The 22,124-nt window shown below is 34.7% G+C and overlaps 1 protein-coding gene across 9 annotated transcripts in view; it reads right to left on the bottom strand.

Annotated features, from left to right (window-relative positions):
• DNAH12 (dynein axonemal heavy chain 12) overlaps nucleotides 1–22,124 on the bottom strand; it is a 269,970-nt gene that overhangs the window by 100,899 nt on the left and 146,947 nt on the right. For 7 of the 9 annotated variants that reach the window (XR_010139196.1, XM_054551999.2, XM_054552001.2 and 4 more), the window contains 6 exons: nucleotides 20,441–20,696; nucleotides 16,141–16,440; nucleotides 15,449–15,627; nucleotides 13,818–14,010; nucleotides 3,150–3,311; nucleotides 879–1,073 (listed from right to left, as the gene is read on the bottom strand). Coding sequence is in view for 8 of the 9 variants with exons in the window: in XM_054551999.2 (XP_054407974.1) it covers nucleotides 879–1,073; nucleotides 3,150–3,311; nucleotides 13,818–14,010; nucleotides 15,449–15,627; nucleotides 16,141–16,440; nucleotides 20,441–20,696 (1,285 nt within the window). In the remaining variant the exon portion in view is untranslated. Of the gene's footprint in view, nucleotides 1–878; nucleotides 1,074–3,149; nucleotides 3,312–13,817; nucleotides 14,011–15,448; nucleotides 15,628–16,140; nucleotides 16,441–20,440; nucleotides 20,697–22,124 lie in introns of those variants that run through there. The other 2 variants (XM_054552006.2, XM_054552007.2) reach the window with 2 other exon arrangements.

Here is a 22,124-nt window from a genome sequence, read left to right as displayed (position 1 = left end):
GCCAGCTATACCAAACAATTTTCAGTGGGGCAGATGAGCCATCCTCTCCCCACCCTTCTCCTTTTCCCAGTACTATTCTCTAATTATGGTTCATTTTATGTGTCAACTTGACTGGGCTATGAGGTTCCCAGATATTTGGTCAAACATGATTCTGGGTGTTTCTGTGAGGGTGTTTTTACATGAGTTCAACACTTAAATCATTATAGACTGAGTAAAGCAGAGTGCCCTCCCTAATGTCAGTGGGCTGCATCCAATTGTCCTTGTCCAATTTTGTTCAATCCAACGGAACAAAAATGCTGACCCTCCCCCAAATTCCTCCTGTATGACTGCCTTCAAGCTAAGACATTATTTTTTTTTCCTCCCTTCAGACTTGGACTGAATTGGCTCTTCCTGGCTCCTGAGCCTGCTGGCCTTCAGACTGGAACTACATCACTGGTTTTCCTGGGCTTTCACCTGCCAACTGCAGATCTTGGGACTTTTTAGGCTTCATCATCATATGAGCCAATTCCTCATAATAAATTTCTTTACATACAAATTTCCTATTGATTCCTAATATACTCCCCCTCTATGTAACTAATTCATCTTCATGCCTCAGAAATTCACTGCCTTTGTATGTATACCCTTTGCACGTCAACATTATGGCTCTCTTATATAATCATGATTACTGACTGCTTTTTCTCTCTTCCAGTCTACAAGTGTAAGCTCCTAGTGAGGATCATATAGTCTTATCAGTCTCTGGTGCTGAACGTTACGCCTGTCATAACAGTAAGTGATCAAGAAACACTTGCTGAATGTATATTAATAAAGTTTTTCAAATATTTCAGTAAAATTCCAAAAGAGTTACTTGCCCTCCCCTCCAACCAAGAAAAATTACAAACCTGAAACCAGTCAATGGTACAGCAATTGATGAGGGATGGGAACTGTCTCAAGCGATTTCGAAAGGAATCTCCAACGGGGCTAAAGGCCACCACGACATGAAGATTATCTTTGCAGCGATTCACAAAGAAAGCAAACAGAGCTAAGGGACTGAGTTCATCATGTTTATTGCCAGCCTGAGCTACTGGGCGAACACCCTAGGGAATATCAGAAAATAAAAACTTTGTAAATAAAAATAGATAAGCTGGGTAATGAGATTGGTGGATATTAGAATATGAAGAAGTTTTATTGCACCCTGTAAATATCTGTAAAATTTTGGTTTTATATCAACAGAATGGCCTTGACATAGTTTGTACTTAGAAAACCTCTTCCAACTCCAAAATTCTATAATTTAAAAACAAGTTATCTGCCAAGAATTTACCTTATAAAGATAATCACAAAAGTTCACCAAGATGTATACAAATATAATTTTACATTGTTTTTAAGAGAAAAAAATGTAAACAGCTGAAGTATCAATCATTAAGGAACTAGTTGTAAATGTATAACATGCTAATATGTGGATGTTTTACAACAGTTAAAAATAATAAAGTGGTGTCTCATGCCTGGAATCCTAGCTTCTTGGGAGGCTGAGGTAAGAGCCCAGGAATTCGAAGCTGCAGTGAGCTATGACTGCACCACTGCACTCCAGCCTGGGCAACAGAGCAGTGAGACTTCATCTCTAGGAAAAACAAACAAACAAATAAAAAAAACCCACCCACACACACACAGTGTATTTTGTGCTACGGGAAGATAAGCAAGATAAAATAACTAAAAAAAAATTTTGCAACGGTATATAGGATATGATCCTGTTTAAAAAATATAGATGTATATAAAATAGCAAATATGAAACAGAAATAGTGAAGCAATGGAAAAGTTTAACAGCAAAGTGATGGGAAGAAAAGATAGATAATAGCTAAAGCAGCAGAAAAGCCTAGCAAAGCTTAGGAAATTCCATTCCCCAGAGGTGACTATTCCTTGGATGGGCATATGGAGGTCACATTTCTCCTATAAATCGGGAGAACACCACTAATTCGCAGCCTTGGTCACATCTCTGACATATCCCAGATAAAAGCAAAGAACATGGGTTTTTGTTGTTGTTGTTGTTGTTTTGTCCTCTTTTATCCTTTCACACTCCATACCATAAACTGGTAATGCACCATTTACTGAGGGCTGTGTAAGTGCCTGACACTACATAAGTGCTTTATTTTGTTTGATTCTCAAACCTCACAACAACCCCATGTAGGAAGAACTCTTATCTGTGCTGCCATTTCATGGAAGAGAAAAACAGAGTACTTGAAAGTGTGAGTCCATTTCACTCCAGATGTTATGGCTGGAGGTTGGGAATTAAATATCCAGGTGTGAGTGATATATTTTGTGGGTTAAAGTGATTATGGTAATGAGAAAGTGTGGCATTACTTTCATCTTAGAAATGAGGGTTAAAGTGGCTGGGCGAGGTGGCTCATGCCTGTAATCCCAGCACTTTGGGGGTCCGAGGCAGGCGGATCACGAGATCAGGAGATCGAGACCATCCTGGCTAACACGGTGAAACCCTGTCTCTACTAAAAATACAAAAATTAGCCGGACATGGTGGCGGGCACCTGTGGTTCCAGCTACTTGGGAGGCTGAGGCAGGAGAATGGCGTGAACCTGGGAGGTGGAGGTTGCAGTGAGCTGAGACTGTGCCACTGCACTCCAGCCTGGGCAATAGAGCAAGACTCTGTCTCAAAAAAAAAAAAAAAAAAAAGAAATGAGGGTTAAAGTATATGACAGTAGTGGACACGTCACAATTGTATTTTTTGTCAGTTAAATCACAAACAAGACTTTCAGATGTATCAAACCCATAAGGTAGTTTTATTAAAACTTATAAAAAATTTACTAACCCGTGTAAACCACAGACTAATAAAGTAGCATTAAAATCATGTTTTCTTACATCAATGTAACCTTAAGAGATGATTTAAAAATCTCTAATCACTCATAAAACACGCTAAATAATATTAAACAGGTGAAACAAACTGCCATTATTATGAAGATAGGGGTTATAAAAATTATGCCTCATAACTATGGTAGAAGTAATTTAAAATTCACCAAACAATGATGTATTAAACTAATATACTTTAAATTTTTAATTATACACAAAATCATATGTACAAACTATATTTATCCTGAAGAGCAGAGAAATGGTTTCAAGAAATAAAGTTTTTGTGCTAGGAGCAGCACTTCCCCAAAAGCATTTACCTCCATCACTTCCTGTTTCTCATCTGCTGCAAAAATGTTAGGCACTTCTCCTGTATTGAGCACACTGTCGATATCCTCTAGAAAAGCTTCCTCTTTAATCTGAGTGTCTGTGATGAGAAAGACAGTCTTCTGGCCCCTCATGCCCACATTCCTTAACAAACCCTTAAAATAAAAATGCACTTGTAAGCAGAATGCGGTAGACATCTGTTGGTTTTGATTTCTCTCACTTTCCCTTTCTTTTGATAACAACACTTTGATTTTTAGGGCAGTACCTCTCCCCACTTCTACTGGGGCTGTCAACTGGGGCCTCCACTCCCTCCATCCCCTGGGTGGGAGATCCAAACTGGTCAGAGTTTCCCCAAAACCCTAGACATAATCACTGATTCAGAGGAAGGCATATGATATAAGCAGGGCCCAATCATAGTCTTACTTCAGGGACTGAGATGGACTTGAAACAGAAAGAATCCTGGCTGTTGTGAGATGGAATATATAAAGGCCAGTAACCTAAATTACTTGGAGCTAACTGTTTGCCTCATGGAATGAGCCTGCTGGAGAAGGAAACCAAATGGAGGAGAGTTGTGTCAGGAGATAGAAAGAGTAATTACTAAGGAAGTAATTTGAGACCCCAAATTCAGCTATGTCAAAAGCCTATCTACCTCTAGACGCTTCAGTGTAGACAGGCTGGGATTTTTATGCAGGGGTCAACTGCAACCCAAATTCCTAATATAAGATATGGGCTCAGTAGTGTGCTGAAGTTGACTTGTATAGGCTTGTTAGAACTGACTGTTAAAATTTCAGGAACTTGTCAGAAGTTTGTAAAACATAGCCAGGATTTAAAAATTGAATTACATAAACTTACAATTATATAAAAATATAATTATATTTAAAAGGGAGGTAAAAGCGTAAATCTCATCATCTCCTAACTATTTTATTGTGTTACTATTATCTATGCTCTGGAAAGTTTTTCAAGTCATTGTATCAATACAGTAAAATACCATGTCATGGTGTTCTATGCATATCTCTTTTCAGTTCTATTCTCAGTGACAACATGTTGGGAGCTTCAAATCAGCCATGGTGGGAGTTTTTACATCATGAAAATTAGAAAATCTACCATCAGAGGCTTCCTCTCACCCCCAGTCCTGGAAAGCTGGTTGTTAAACATTTGTCAGGATACAAACTGGCTGTAGTTCACAGTGAAAATAGCACTACGACTTCTGTAAGTTATTTTTAAAAATAACCTTCTATATTGTAAAACTATGTATTTTAAATCATTAAATATTAACTAATATTTTCACTCCATAAAATAAATGGTGGATTTTTATATTGTACACAAAAACAACTATGTCCTTTTCCCATTAAAGCCATCTTCCAATATGAAGGCTGTTTTGTTCTTATAAATAATTTTCTGTCATCAAAACTAGAGAGTCTAGTTTTTAAAGTAGTATTGTATCAAATCATGTCAGGTTTATAATTATTATTATATCAAAATAAATCTTAGGCTGGGTACAGTGGCTCACCCCTATAATCTGAGAACTTTGAGAGGGTGAGGCAGGAGGATTACTTGAGCCCAGGAGTTTGAGAGCAGCCTGGACAACATAATGAGAGCCCATCTCTAAAAAAAAAAAAAAAAAAAAAATTAGCTGGGCATGGTGGTACATGTCTGTAGTCCCACATGAAGCTACTAGGGAGGGTGAGGTGGGAGGATTGCTTGAGCCTGGGAGGTTGAGGCTGCAGTGAACTATGATCATGCCACTGTATTCCAGCTGGGGTGACAGAGTGAGACACCTCACTCTGTCTTACTTTAAATAAAAAATTTAAAAGTTTTAATTTAGGCTGGGTGCGGTGGCTCAGGCCTGTAATCCCAGCAGTTTGGGAGGCCGAGGCAGGCGAATCACCTGAGGTTGGGAGTTTGAGACCAGCCTGACCAACATGGAGAAACCCTATCTCTATGAAAAATACAAAATAACCTCGGCATGGTGGCACATGCCTGTAATCCCAGCTACTTGGGAGGCTGAGGCAGGAGAATCGCTTGAACCTGGGAGGCAGAGGTTGCAGTGAGCCACGATTGTGCCACTGCCCTTTAGCCTAGGCAACAAGAGCAAGACTGCATCTTAAAAAAAAAAAAAAAAAAAAAAAAAAGAGAACCATAAAAATTTTAATTTAAAATAAAATTTACAATACAATATAAACAAACATATTTAACTTATTGTCACGAGCATCGTGATTTTTTTTTGTTTTTTGAGACAGAGTCTTGCTTTGTTGACTGGACTGGAGTACAGTGGCATGATCTTGGCTCACTGCAACTTCTGCCTCCCAGGTTCTAGCGATTCTCCTGCCTCAGCCTCCCAAGTATCTGAGATTACAGGTGCATTCCACTACAAGTGATTCTCCTGCCTCAGCCTCCCAAGTATCTGAGATTACAGGTGCATTCCACTACAAGTGATTCTCCTGCCTCAGCCTCCCAAGTATCTGAGATTACAGGTGCATTCCACTACAAGTGATTCTCCTGCCTCAGGCTCCTGAGTAGCTGCGATTACAGGTCTGTTCTACCACACTTGGCTAATTTTTGTATTTTTAGTAGAGACAGAGTTCCATCATGTTGGCCAGGCTGGTCTCAGACCTCTGACCTCAGGTGATCCAAGACCAACCTGGCCAACGTGGTGAAATCTAGTAAAAATACAGGAAAAAAAAATTAGCCAGGGATGATGACAGGCACCTATAATTCCAGCTAATAGGGAGGTTGACGCAGTAGAATCACTTGAACTCGGCAGGTGGAGGTTGCAGTGAGTGGAGATCATGCCACTGCACTCCAGCCTGGGTGACATAGTGAGACTCCATCTCAAAAAAATAGATATTAATTATATGTCAGGAATATTATTAAAATCCTTACATACATTATATAATTTATATATAATATAAATTATATATAATATAAATTATATATAATTTATATATAATATAAATTATATATAATTTATATATTATATAATATATATAATATAATAATATAATTATAAAATATATAATTATAATTATATTTTTTATAATTATAATTAAATATAAAATATAAATTATATATAATTTATATAATATATATAATTTATATAATATATAAATTATATAATGTATGTAAGGATATAATTTATATATAATTATAATTATATATAAATTATATATAATTATAATTATATATAAATTATATATAATTATAATTATATATAAATTATATATAATTATAAATATATATATAATATAAATTGTATATAAATTATTATATACAATTTATATTATATATAATTTATATATTATATGTAATTTATATTATATATAATTTATATTATACATAATTTATATATTATATACAATTTATATTATATATAATTTATATATTATATACAATTTATATCATATATAATTTATATATTATATACAACTTATATCATATATAATTTATATTATATACAATTTATATATATAATATAAATTATATATAATATATAATTAAATTAAATATATATAAATTATTTATATATTTAATTATTAAATTAAATAATATAAAATTATTTAATTATTTAAATATTTAATTATTAAAAATTAAATAATATAATTATTAAATTAAATTAAATTAACTAGATTAAATTAAATTAATTATTTAATTAAATTAATTAGATTAAATTAAATTAATTATTTAATTAAATTAATTAGATTAAATTAAATTAATTATTTAATTAAATATAAATTATGTAATATAACTTAATTAAATTATATAATATAGATAAATTATATATAAATTATATAATATAGATAAATTATATATAAATTATATAATATAGATAAATTATATATAAATTATATAATATAGATAAATTATATATAAATTATATAATATAGATAAATTATATATAAATTATATAATATAGATAAATTATATATAAATTATATAATATAGATAAATTATATATAAATTATATAATATAGATAAATTATATATAAATTATATATAATATAGATAAATTATATAAATTATATGTAATATATAATATATATAAATTATATATAATATATAATATATATAAATTATATATATAATATATAATATATATAAATTATATATAATATATAATATATAAATTATATAAATTATATATAAATTATATATAATTTATATAAATTATATATAAATTATATATAATTTATATAAATTATATAAATTATATATAAATTATATAAATTATATATAAATTATATAGAATTATATATAATATATAAATTATATATATTATATATAAATTAAATATATTATATATAAATTATATATATTATATATAAATGAAATATATTATATATAAATTATATATTATATATAAATTAAATTATATATAATATATAAATTAAATTATATATAATATATATTATATATAAAAATTATATATATAATATAAATTATTTAATATCACAATAATCTTTGAAATAGGTGGTATTACCCAAATTTTACAAATGAAAAATCTAGAAAGTGACCATCAGCAAGATAATGGGCTAGGAAGCTCTAGACCCTTGTTCTCCCCTGAAGACACGTATTAGCAATATACAGAACACAATTACCTTTGTGAGAACTTTAGAAACTAGTTAAGTGGCTGCAGCACCCAGAGAAGACCATGAACAAGAGAAGGGACTATTCCCAAAAGGGTAAGACAGTACCTCATATTTTTCTCATTCTAGCCCCTCCCTCAACTGGGCATAGTGTGGGGAGATCTAGAGAATACCATCCAAATCATGGCTCCTTCCTCAGGACAGAAGAAATATAGTTGAACTTGAGCCCAAAATATTGGCTTGTGTGGGGGCTGTTTCACCTGCCCTCAGGTGCTAAAAGGAACAATGGCCAATTTTGGACACCAGGTTGGAGGCCACTGAAACATAGGTGAGTTCCCTGGTGGGTTACAGCAGCAGAAGCTGCAGTTCTACAGGCAGGCACCAGGGAGAGCAAGAGATCAAGGGCAGAGGAATACAACGGAATCAGCAACTGAAAGCTCCTGAGAAGAAACAGGAAATTAAGACAGTCAAAAGCACTCATACATGCAACAATAAAAGCACACATACAACCTCAAAGAAGACGCGTCCCCAGAAAATGTCTGAAAGGTCCCAGAACCTCTAGCTAGGTTGATTGGTGAAGATCTTCCCTGCATGAGGCCAGTCATAATGGTTGGGAAGGGTGGCTGTATTTCAAATGGTCAGCTCTCAAAAAGATCACAAGGGATGCAAAGAACTAAGGAAACTTGGCCCAATCAAAGAAACAAAATAAAGCTCCAGAAACCAACCATAAGGAAATGCAGATCTATGAACTGACTAGCAAAAAATTTAAAATAACTACCTTAAAGATGCTCAATGAGCTGAAACGAACCCAGAGCTAAATCAGGAAAACAATGCATGAACAAAATGAGAATTAACAAAGATATAGAAACTATAAAATATAAATAGAAATTCTGGACCCGAAACATAAAACTGAACTAAAAAATTATCTAGAGGGGTTCAACATTAGACTTGATTGGGCAGAATCAAAAGTCAACCAACTTGAAAACAAGTCATTGGAAATCACCGGGTTAATGGAGCAAAAACAAAACAAAAACAATAAAGGAAGGTGGAGCAAGCCTAAGGGATTTATGGTACACCATCAAGTGGACCAATATATGCATTATGGAAATCCCAGAATAAGAGAGACAGGAAGAGAGGACAGAGAGCTTTTTTAAGAAATAATGGCTGAAACTTTCTCAAATCTGAGGAAAGAAGTAGATATAAAAATTCATTTTATGGAAGATCAATGAATTCCAACTATGATGAAGTCAAAGAAATCCACATTTAAGAAACAATATAATCTGTCAAAAGTCAGATACAAAGAGAAAATCCTGAAAGCAGCCAGAGAAAAGCAACTTGTTATCTACAAGGGAACTACCTTAAGATTAGCAGTGAATTTCTCAGCAGAAATTTTACAGACCAGAAGGAAGTAAGGTGACATATTCTAATTGCAGAAAGATAAAAACCTGTCAACCAAGGACAATGTATCTGGTAGAGCTGCCCTACAAAAATGAAAGTGAAATTAAAACCTTTCCAGAGGAACAAACACTGAAGAAATCCTTACTACTATATCTGCCCAACAAGATATGCTAAAGGGAGTCCTTCAAGTTGAAACAAAAGAACCTAGAATGTAACATGAAGCCATACAAAAGTATAAAGTTCTCCAGTCAAAGTAAACATGTGGACAAATAGAGAATCCTGTATTATTGTAATTTTGGTGCATAAATCTACTTTTAATTCTAAAAAATAAAAACATGCCTTATAAATGTATGTTAATTAGCACATAATATATAAAAATACAATTTGTGACATCCAGAACAAAAAATGGGGGAGGGGTGGAGTTATAAAGGAGTAGCATTTTTGTATGCAACTGAAGTTAAGTTGTTAGCAGTTTTAAATAATTTGCTATAACTTTAGGTTGTTTTATGTAATAGTAATGGTAACTACAAAGAAAATGTAGAATATAAACAAAAGGAAATGAGAAGGGAATAAAGAATGCCCCTACAAATAAAAATCATCACAACATAAAACATGGCAATAAAAGAAGAAATGAGGAAAAAAAGAAGCTACAGGACACACAGAAAACAAATATCAAAATGGCAATAATAAATCCTTCCCTATCAGTAATTACATTAAATTTAATGGATTAAATTCCTCAATCAAAAGACATAGAGTGGCCAAATGGATTAAAAAAAAAGGTCCATTAATATGCTGCCTACAAGAGATTCATTTTAGATCCAAGGAAATATGTAGGCGAAAGAATGGAAAAAGACATACCAACCAAATGGTAACTAAAAGAGAGCAGGGATAGCTATACTAACATCAGACAAAAATAGACTTTAAGTCAAAAACAACCACAAGAAAGGATGTTACACAATGATAAAAGGGTCAATTTACCAGGAAGATATAACAATTATAGTTGACCACTGAACAACACAGGTTTGAACTATGTGAGTTCACTTATATGTAGATTTTCCTCTGCTTCTGCCACCCCTGAGATAACAAGACCAACCCACTCGCCTTCTTCCTCTTCATCCTCAGCCTATCCAACGTGAAGATCGTGAGGATGAAGACCTTTGTGATGATCCACTTCCACTTAATGAATAGTCAATATATGTTTCTTCCTTAGGATTTTTTAAGTAACATTTTCTTTTATCTGGCTTACTTTATTATAAGAATACAGTCTAATACATATAACATACAAAATACATGTTAATCAAATGTTTATGTTATCAGTAAGGCTTCTGGTCAACACTAGGCTATTAGTAGTTATGTTTTGGGGGAGTCAAAAGTTATATGTGGGCTAAGCACAGTGGCTCAAGCCTGTATTCCCAGCACTCTGGGAGGCCAAGGCAGGAGGATTGCTTGAGCTCAGGGGTTCAAGATCAGACTGGCCAAATGGTGAAACCCCATCTCTACAAAAAATAAAAAAATTAGCTAAGCATGGTGGTGTGCCCCTGTAATCCCAGCTACTCAGGAGGCTGAGGCATGAGAATCGCTTGATCTCGGGAGGTGGAGGTTGTGGTGAGCTGATATCGTGCCACTACACTCCAGCCTGGGCAGAGCGAGACTCTATCTCAAAAAAAAAATTTTATGTGGATTTTCATCTGTGTTGGGGGTTGGTGTTGTTTAAGGGTCAACTGTATAAATATTTATGCACCAAACCACAGATATCCTAAATATATGAAGCAAACTTTGACAGAATTGAAAGAAGAATTGTACAGCAACACAATACAGTAGTTCCCCCTTATCCACAGGGGATACATTCCAAGACCCCCAGTGGATGCCTGAAACAACAGATAGTACTGAATCCTACGTGTGCTATTTTTTTCCATACATACCTATGATTAGTTTAATTTATAAATTAACAGCAAGACATTAACAACAAATAATAAAGAGAACAATCGTAACAATATACTGTAATAAAAGTTATGTGAATGTGGTCCCTTTCACTCTCAAAATATCTTATTGTATTGTACTTATCTATTTTTGGACCACAGTTGACTGTGGGTAACTAAAACTGCAATAAGAAAAGCCACAAGTAAGGGGGGACTACCATAATAGTAAGAGACTTGAATACCCCACTTTCAATAATGGATAGAACACCTGACAGAAGATCAATAAGGAAATAGAGAACTTGAACATTGTAGACCAACTGGATCTAACAGATATTTACCAAACACTCCATCCAGCAACAGCAAAACATATATTATTCTCAAGTGCACATGAAACTTTCTCTAGGATAGAACACATTAGGCTACAAAACAAGTCTTAACAAATTTTAAAAGACTGAAATCATAGAAAGTATCTTTCCTGATCACAATGGAACAAAACTAGAAATCAATACCAGAAGGAAAAATTTAAAAAATCACACTATATGAAAATTAAACTGTTAATTTAATTGTTAACCAGTAAGTCAAAGAAGAAATCACAAGGGAAATTAGAAAATATCTTGAGAAAATGAAAACAAAAACAAACAAACCAAAACTTGAGGGATGCAGCAAAAGTTGTGCTAAGAGGGAAGTTTGTAGCTGTAAACACATATATTTAAAAAGAAGAGGCCAGATGCAGTGGCTGACATCTGTAATCTTAGCACTTTGGGAGGTTGAGGCAGGTGGATTGCCTCAGCTCAGGAATTAGAGACCAGCCTGGGCAACAAAGTGAAACCCATCTCTACCGAAATACAAAAAAAAAAAAAAATTATCCGGGCATGGCAGTGTGCACCTGTAATCCCAGGTACCTGGGAGGCTGAGACAGGAGAATCGCTTGAACCTGGGAGGCGAAGGTTGCAGTGAGCAGAGATTGCACCACTGCACTCCAGCCTGGGTGACAGAGCGAGACTCCATCTCAAAAAAAAAAAAAAAAAAAAAAAGAAGAAGAAGAAAGATATAAAATCAACAACCTAACTAGACACCTCAAGGAACTAGAAAAAGAAGAATAAACCAAACCCAAAGCTAGCAGGGAAGCTAGGAAGGAAATAATAAAGATTAGAGTGGAGATGAATGAAATAGAGAATAGAAGATCAATACAAAAAAAAAAAAAAAGACAGAGAGAAGACTCAACAAAAATCAGAAATGAAAATAGTAGCACACTCTGGTAGCACAACCAATGCCACAGAAATACAAAGAATTATAGGAGAATGATATGAACAATTGTATGCCAACAAATTGGATAACCTAGGAGAAATGGATAAGTCCCTAAAAACTAAAGCACCGGTCGATTTAGTAATATGCTAAAAATAACATAGCTAACAAATCATGCAAAGCAGGAACTAATACTGTATCTGTCTAATTTCGAAGTCCATGTTCTTACTACTATGAAGTAGTACATGAAGTATGCTGATTTCTAAATTTGTAGTTAATTTGGTGGACAATGCATCAAAAGTTTTCCTCTAAAGTGTAGGCAGAAAAAGAAGCAATGTAAGTGTAATTTTCCTTTCATGTCTATGTAGATAGATTTCTTTGGTATGAGCTCGGATTCTACCATTTCCGCCTAGAAGTAGCAAAGAAAAATCCATTTCTCTATGCTAACTTTTAGGTTGTAGAAATTGTTTGTGAAAGAAGTCCAGCAATTTCTCCCTACTTTTTTTTTTCACTTTGTATCATCTCTCTGTTGGGGCTACAGACCCCTAGGCATATAAGGATGAAGCCCCAAGTATGCACTCCACTATCCTGTTGGTTACCGGGACAGCAACAAAGCTCTAAAGAAACTATTAAGATTCTTTAGTTTCTAAAGAAACTATTACTAAGACAACATTAGTGCCATCATCATCATCATCAGGTTCATGGTTAAATCTGCTAGAAACCATTTATTTATCTGAAATAAGTCCTCTCTGAACTGGAATAAATATATAGTCAGTGGCACAAGCCAGGTACAGAAAGATAAACATCACATGTTCTCACTTATATGTAGGAGCCAAAAAAGTTGACCTCATGGAGGTAGAGAGTAGAAAGACAGTTATCAGAGGCCAGAAAGGAGAGGCAGACAGGGGAGGATATAGAGAAGCAGGTCAATGTGTACGAACATGCAGTTAGAAGAAGTTCCAGTGTTCAATAGTACAATAGCACAACTATATTTAACAATGTATTGCATATTTCAAGATAGAAGATTTGCAATGTTCCCAACACAAAAAGATTGATGTTCTACATGATAGATATCCTAAATGTGCTGACTCCATAGTTATTCATTTTATGCATGTATCAAAATATCACATGTACCTCATAAATATGTACAAATATTATACATCAATTTTTTTTTAAAGCAGCAGTCATGCTAATAGTGTAGTGGATAAGACTTGAGTTAGAAAGCCTTGCTCTGTTGTGTGTCACATGTCACTCAGCTTTGGTAAAACACAGAGACAACCCACCTGCTACATTGCATTGCTGTACCTATAGAATGAGATCATGTAGGTAAAAGCGGTAAAAGCTAGGTAAAGCACTCAAGACAGAACTCAGCACACACAGTAGATGCTCTATGGACAGTATTATCATCATCATCATCACTGGAGTTCAGTACACAGCTACACAGGCTGGTTCTCTCTTTACAAGTAAAATAATGCACTGTTTTCATTTTAGATACTAGGCTTCTTCATAATTTTACCTTCATATCCTCTCTCCATTCATTCATACCATAGCTCTTAGAAATTTCTGGTTGGAAAATATGCATTTTTGCCATGGATGTAGCCAGACGAGTTAAAGATTGACGACCACTTCCTCCAAGACCGACAAGCAAAGCATTTCCACCAGACTGCTTTAGAACTCGACATATTCTTGATAAATGTTCCAAAACATACCTATCACAAAAGAAAAATTTTATTAATGCATTACAATATAAATGTAAATGTATATTTACATGTAACTATTGTTTTACTTCTTTAGAAGAATGTGACTTTGCTGTCCCATATGTTACTATCCCAATTTTAAAGAGTTTACTATCAAAAAGGGTGATTTTTCAAAAGCAGTTACAACTGGATCATTTGATGTAGGGGAAAACTAATTAAAAGTTCAAATTCAGGAAATTTGATATACAAGTTATACAAATAAAATGAAATATTAACTGCTAATACTGGCAGTATATTATCACTTTTATTAAATATGTTTCTTCAGTCTCAAGATTTCTATGTGAGAAAAGATCATTACCTATAAAATAACACATTCAGAAAAGGCACTTAGCTTCACTGGTAATTAGGTTAATTAAAATTAAAATGATAATGAGATACCATTTCGCTCTCCTTAGACTAGAAAAACTTACAGTATCTGTCAATCCTAAGCATCAGCAAAGGTGAAGAACAATGGAAGCTCTCAAAAATAATAATCACTTTAAAAGATGTTTTGGCAAAATTTAGTAAAGTTGAAGATGCTTATATACTATGACATGATAATCCCACTTATAGGATAATAGCCTAGAGAAATTCTCACACATGTACCCAAGGAGACACAGATGTGAATTTTCAAAGCCTTTTTTATAATAGCAAAAACTAGAAGTCACCTGAAATTTGTCTCAGAAGAATGACTGCATTGTGGTACAATTATACAATAGAATGCAATATAGTGGTAAATATTCATTTTTCTGTGACTCTCACAATATGGAATAAACCAACTAGTGGAAGATTATATCCAGTATTATACCATTTATATGCAGTTTTAAAATATGTAAAATAAGACTAGATATATGTTTACGAATACACACATGTATAGTAAAAGTTCTAAGAAACACAAGTTTCGGCCAGGTGTGGTGGCTCACATCTGTAATCCCAGCAATTTGGGAGGCCAAGGCGGGCAGATCACTTGAGGTCAGGAGTTCGAGACAAGCCTGGCCAGTATGGTGAAACCCCATCTCTACCAAAAATACAAAAAAAAATTACCCGGGCTCAGCTACCTGGGAGGCTGAGGCGGGAGAATGGCTTGAACCCAGGAGGCAGAGGTTGCAGTGAGCTGAGATAGTGCCACTGCACTCCAACGTGGGCAACAGAGCAAGACTCAGTCTCAAAAAAAAGAAAAAGAAAAAGAAACACAAGTTTCTTTTCACTACTACTCGTATGACACAGGATGCAGTGAGAGAGGGTGGCTATAACAGGGAATTTCAAATAAATTACTATTTATGTCTTATGCTGGATAATGGGTACAAAGTCATTCACTGTATTTTTCTTTACACCTTTTGGTACATTTTAAACATTTCATAATAACATTTTACAGATAGCAATTTCAAGCATCAACACCATATATAGGTACCTAAAAATGACAAGATTCATTCTTGTTTTGTGTGTTTGATTATACTCATCTAAGCACTGGTCCACAACATCACTAAAATGATGAATATTTGGAATTTCAGTATAAACTCTATCATCTCCTTCAAGGTCAGGATTCATATAATCACCAAACATGAGATTTCTTAAGTCTTCTTCAGTTACCTATAGAAAGGAAATCAACAAATTATAAAACTTAAAACATTCAAAAATAAATTTAAGAAAACATACAAAATTTTTGTTTCATCCATGTTATGAAGTAATTAAGTTTTTAAACATTAGGGTAGTAAATAATGCACTTATAAAATTAATACCTGAAATTATATCCTTAGGATATAAAAAGAAAAGTAAGATTTATATGTTTTGTTGTTGTTAGGCTAGAGAAGTCATTCTGGGCGACTCCCATTTATTGAGTAGTTACTAAGTGATGGTCATCAGGTTAAGCACTTTATATCTATTATATCATTTATTCCCTATCACATAAGGTGTTATTCTTTAAATAACTTCTATGTTGCATACTTTCCTATGAAGATAAATCTTCTCAAAACAAACACCTATTTACAAGGAATGCTAAAAGAATATGTTCATTAAGAAATTATTTTTTAAAATATAACTTAATTGTAACAATTCATATATGGTACTGCTTTAACTCAATATGTTCTTAATCACCATACTCACTGGTGCATTTTGTTTCCTCAAATGTGAAAAGATACTGTCAAATGATTCTTTAAAATGGTCCTTTATAACAGTTTTAGTTAACTGGAACAGCCATCTTCGATCATCATCATTAATGAGGCGATCGTAAAACACTCGGAGAACCTCATGCACAAACAGACGGATCATAATGTGTTTGTTCGCCACAGCGTCTCTTTCAACGAGTAAACAGCCCCGGATGACACGTGAAAAATCACGCAAGTTGAAAGTATAATGGGATTTTGTGGGAGTGGGTAAAAGATTTTCCACGGATTGTTTATATATCTGAATATGAAAAATGCAACAAAGCAAAAATAAAATGCTTATAATCAGCAAAGTCATGTAACCAATGGAATGTTATACAAAATATTTTATTTACTCTATCAGATTATATGGGCTTGGGCTGGGCGGGGTGGCTCACATCTGTAATCGCAGCACTTTTGGAGGCTGAGGTGGGCAGATCACCTAAGGTCAGGAGTTCGAGACAAGTCTGGCCAACATGGCAAAACCCTGTCTCTACTAAAAATACAAAAATTAGCCAGGTGTCATGGCACATGCCCGTAATCCCAGCTACTCAGGAGGCTGAGGCAGGAGAACGGCTTGAACCCGGGAGGTGGAGGTAGACATTGCAGAGCCAAGATCACGTCATTGCACTCCAGCCTGGGCGATGAAGTGAGACTCTGTCTCAAAAAAAAAAAAAAAAAAAAAGAAAAGAAAAGAAAAAAAAAAGATTATACTGGCTTGGAAAATTGCATAGTACTAAGCCTAGCATGGCATATATGTTTATTTTGGCTTATAGCGCTCAACCAGGCATTATAAAGTTGAGGGAACTTAATATCCGATTCCATCCAAGCCCATCCAAGTAGAAACCTGTCTCTAATTTCCCAGTTATTATGGTTACGCCATTTAAAGGTGAATAATCTGAGGTTAAATAGTGAAAAACAAAATTTTTCAGAGAAAGGGAAATCAGACAACTCATGCTGAATCATTCCAAATGAAGAGGAAGATGAAATAATTTTCTTGTTACTACAATCAACTTCAAAACAAATCAACTTGTTCTCTCTCTTCCCTTCTATCTCTTATTCCCTCACCCCACCTTCTTCCTTATATCTAAATTGGCTATAAGGAAATGAAGTATATGTTTACTATGTACTGAATTCACCAAATGAAGTTTAATGTTCTTTTTTTTTTTTTTTAAATGAGTTGTGGGATTTGGTGACTTTTCTTTTTTATTCTTTTTTATTATTATTATACCTTAAGTTTTAGGGTACATGTGCACAATGTGTAGGTTAGTTACATATGTATACATGTGCCATGCTGGTGTGCTGCACCCATTAACTCGTCATTTAGCATTAGGTATATCTCCTAAAGCTATCCCTCCCCCCTCCCTCGACCCCACAACAGTCCCCACAGTGTGATGTTCCCCTTCCTGTGTCCATGTGTTCTCATTGTTCAATTCCCACCTATGAGTGAGAAGAGGCGGTGTTTGGTTTTTTGTTCTTGCAATAGTTTACTGAGAACGATGATTTCCGATTTCATCCATGTCCCTACAAAGGACATGAACTCATCATTTTTTATGGCTGCATAGTATTCCATGGTATATATGTGCCACATTTTCTTAATCCAGTCTATCATTGTTGGACATTTGGGTTTGTTCCAAGTCTTTGCTATTGTGAATAGTGCCGCAATAAACATACATGTGCATGTGTCTTTACAGCAGCATGATTTATAGTCCTTTCGGTATATACTCAGTAATGGGATGGCTGGGTCAAATGGTATTTCTAGTTCTAGATCCCTGAGGAATCGCCACACTGACTTCCACAATGGTTGAACTAGTTTACAGTCCCAACAACAGTGTAAAAGTGTTTCTATTTCTCCACATCCTCTCCAGCGCCTGTTGTTTCCTGACTTTTTAATGATTGCCATTCTAACTGGTGTGAGATGGTATCTCATTGTGGTTTTGATTTGCATTTCTCTGATGGCCAGTGATGGTGAGCATTTTTTCATGTGTTTTTTGGCTGCATAAATGTCTTCTTTTGAGAAGTGTCTGTTCATGTCCTTCACCCACTTTTTGATGGGGTTGTTTTTTTCTTGTAAATTTGTTTGAGTTCATTGTAGATTCTGGATATTAGCCCTCTGTCAGATGAGTAGGTTGCGAAAAATTTTCTCCCATGTTGTAGGTTGCCTGTTCACTCTGATGGTAGTTTCTTTTGCTGTGCAGAAGCTCTTTAGTTTAATTAGATTCCATTTGTCAATTTTGGCCTTTGTTGCCATTGCTTTTGGTGTTTTAGACATGAAGTCCTTGCCCATGCCTATGCCCTGAATGGTAATGCCTAGGTTTTCTTCTAGGGTTTTTATGGTTTTAGGTCTAACATTTAAGTCTTTAATCCATCTTGAATTAATTTTTGTATAAGGTGTAAGGAAGGGATCCAGTTTCAGCTTTCTACATATGGCTAGCCAGTTTACCCAGCACCATTTATTAAATAGGGAATCCTTTCCCCATTGCTTGTTTTTCTCAGGTTTGTCAAAGATCAGATAGTTGTAGATATGCGGCGTTATTTCTGAGGGCTCTGTTCTGTTCTGAACTTCAAAGTAGTTTTTTCCAATTCTGTGAAGAAAGTCATTGGTAGCTTGATGGGGATGGCATTGAATCTATAAATTACCTTGGGTAGTATGGCCATTTTCACGATATTGATTCTTCCTACCCATGAGCATGGAATGTTCTTCCATTTGTTTGTATCCTCTTTTATTTCATTGAGCAGTGGTTTGTAGTTCTCCTTGAAGAGGTCCTTCACACGTCCCTTGTAAGTTGGATTCCTAGGTATTTTATTCTCTTTGAAGGAAGGTGAATTAAGCCTTTTATAATACAGTCAAAAAAGCAAAACCAAAAAACTTTTTTTTTTTTTTTTTGAGATGGAGTCTCGTTCTGTCGCCAGGCTGGAGTGCAGTGGTGAGGTTTTGGCTCACTGCAACCTACACCTCCCGGGTTCAAGTGATTCTCCTGCCTCAGCCTCCCAAGTAGCTGGGACTACAGGTGCACACCACCACGCCCAGCTAATTTTTGTATTTTTAGTAGAGACGGGGTTTCACCATGTTGGCCAGGATGGTCTCAATCTCTTGACCTCGTGATTCGCCCACCTTCACCTCCCAAAGTGCTAGGATTACAGGCGTGAGTCAGTGCGTCCAGCCAACATTTTTTATTCATATGTGTTCTGTGATTCATCTCCCTGCTCCAACCTCCACACATGGTAGGTCTACAATGCTTCAAAGACAGAAAAAAAAAAGCCAGGGGTAGGGGGGTGGTAGGGATGCTTTCTGTATCCCCTTCTACCTGACCAACACCTCTGTATTTTCCAGGACATGCCCGAAATACAAATATTATGTTTTATAAATAGAAACACTTTTCTGTATCAGAATAAATGTACTATCTCTTTGCTCATAGTAGTTTCTTTACTTGAACAGCACACACTTTCCACTGAAACAAGGGGAGAATTTTAGAAGATAAGATTGATGTTCTTGGAAATGGATGGAAGGATTCTAGGGAGCTTTCTGCTTCCTGTTGCAGTGATCACAAAATGAAACTTGCTTTACCAAGCTTCTAGAAAGTGTAGTTTGGTAAGATCATGACTGACATGCCTTTAAATATATTGTTTCCCATTTACCATTCAGATGAGGCTGGCTTTAGACTCTGAACAGAGGCAAATAACACATTCGAAATAAGTTAAAAACTGTTCTTTGGCCATATGGGGAGTCTTGTTGTCTATTTCTACCCTTGTATTTCTCTTTTATAATTATTTTTTCATTGCTACTTATAAATTATGTGGTCTGACTAAAAGTAATGTATTCATTAGCTGCTTAAATTTATTTAAGACAAGCATGAAAAATGGGAGGGAAGATAGAAAGAAGAAACGACAAGTACCAGAGTAGGAACCTAACAGAAAAATACCTGTGATGTGGCAGATACTAGTTTTAGATGTTTTCCTTATAACAACCTTGTGAAATAGGTGTTTTATTCCATTTTAGTTATTAAAAAAACAGCCTCTGGAATGTCAAATTACTTGCTCAAAGTCATATAGCTAGGAAATAGCAGTCAAGGCTCAACCCAAGTTGGATTCCCTCATTTCAAATCCTATGATCTTCCTATTCTCTGGTCTTCTAAACAGTTTCTCTGACACCAAAGACCAAAGCAGATAGCTAAGTGGGAAACAACATTAAAAAAATAAAATAAGGGCCAAATGAGGGAAATATGTAATACTAAAACATTTACATTGCATTATTGACTGACCTCCATAGTCCCATTGACTATCTGGTTCCCAATTACAAAGTACTCTGGAGGAAATTCATGAGTTCTAAGGTAGAATGCTACAATAGATGAGAAGATTCGGACCATAGTCTCATCACTAAAAGAATTAATACTGCAGATGTTGAAATGTCGAATACAACGGGGAGTAACTGGATTTCTTCCACCACCTGGAGGGCCCATTGCAGCAATCAGCTCTATGTCCACCAGCGTGATTTTACTTGTGTCCTTAAGGTCGTACCTTAGAAAGCACACACAAAAAATTTAGATTATCTGTTATAAAGACAGTAAGATGGGATGAAATATAGATCTCCCAAGAAATTTAATCAGATTTTAGCTTCTCTAAAAGGAATAACTTCAGATAACACTTTGAGTAGGAGAGAATTTTTTTTTAAAGCAGAATTTGGTTTCTCCCCTCAATGACTGATTCTGTTACCCAGATTTTGGGTATCTGGAAAGACCCTTCCTCTTACTTTTCCCTCTCTTTCCTCCTACTCTTCCTTACAGTTTGACTCTCCATTTCTCCTTTCTTATTCCAAATCTAGAAGCATGGATGAGTGATCAATCCTATTTGTAGCTGTTTATAGATAAGGTGACCATATATCTCATTTTACCTAGGACAATTCTGGCTTGTGCTTGTTGTACCGAAGTAATTATTAATAACACTCCCCTTTTACTCCAGAAATGTCACGGTTTGAACACTAAATTATATACTCAAACTGGTTATGGCAATGTCCTGATTTTCTTTTTCTCGTCTCAAACTGTATCTTCAGAGTGGATAAAGATGTCTAAATAGGATCCATACATTTTGTTATAGAAAGGAACCCATTAGGGAAAAATGAAATTTCAAAGAAGTTTTAATCAAAAAGAAATATGAAATGACACAATTTAGCTAGAACCACTCAGAGTAAAAGGTTGCTATTGTCAATAAGCCATCAAGTCTCTAATACTGAAGCTATTGCACACACACAGACATACAGACATACACATACAGAGGCTGGGGGAGGAGTCTATCTAGCCAGTCCTTAGACTAAAAGCATGCTAGAAAGTATGAAAATATGGTTTTTGGTAACAACCCTAATAATCATCAATAGAAGACCAGCTAAGTAAATTACAGTGACATCCACATAATATTAAAGCCAATAAAATGAATGAGTAGACAAATATGCACTGATATGGCTATTTGAGATAAATATATAAGTGTAAAATAATTTACAAAATATTACATGTAATGAGAGCCTGTTTTACACATAAAAATACACTTATATAGAAAAAAATCACTGAGGAATAGTGATTATCTGCTGATAATCATAACTCAGGAGAGTGACTATCTTCTGAGATAATCACAGTCATCATCTCAACAATGGTTATCTCCTAAAAGCAGAATTCCTAGGGCCTATAGTAATAACAAAAATGCATCTGTAAAATATGACTTAGCTTTGAAATTCATCTACCCTTGTCTTGAGATAAAAATCATGGCATACTGAGGAATAGAAAAGTACATTTAAGAGGAGGAAAGGAAGAATTATTAATCCTAATTAAAAGGTGCTATATCTTGCATGTGAGAAACTAACCATATCACCATAAATTGGTGTGGGGAGAATGGAAGGGTTATCCATGAGATTGCTGTCAAATACAAGCCATCTCAAAGATATGGTAGGTAGTTCCA

This window comes from Pongo abelii, chromosome 2 (assembly GCF_028885655.2).
Source record: "Pongo abelii isolate AG06213 chromosome 2, NHGRI_mPonAbe1-v2.0_pri, whole genome shotgun sequence".
Classification (NCBI taxonomy): Eukaryota; Metazoa; Chordata; class Mammalia; order Primates; family Hominidae; genus Pongo; species Pongo abelii.
Note: the sequence above shows the minus strand (reverse complement) of the source record. Positions and strands in the feature narration are given on the sequence as shown.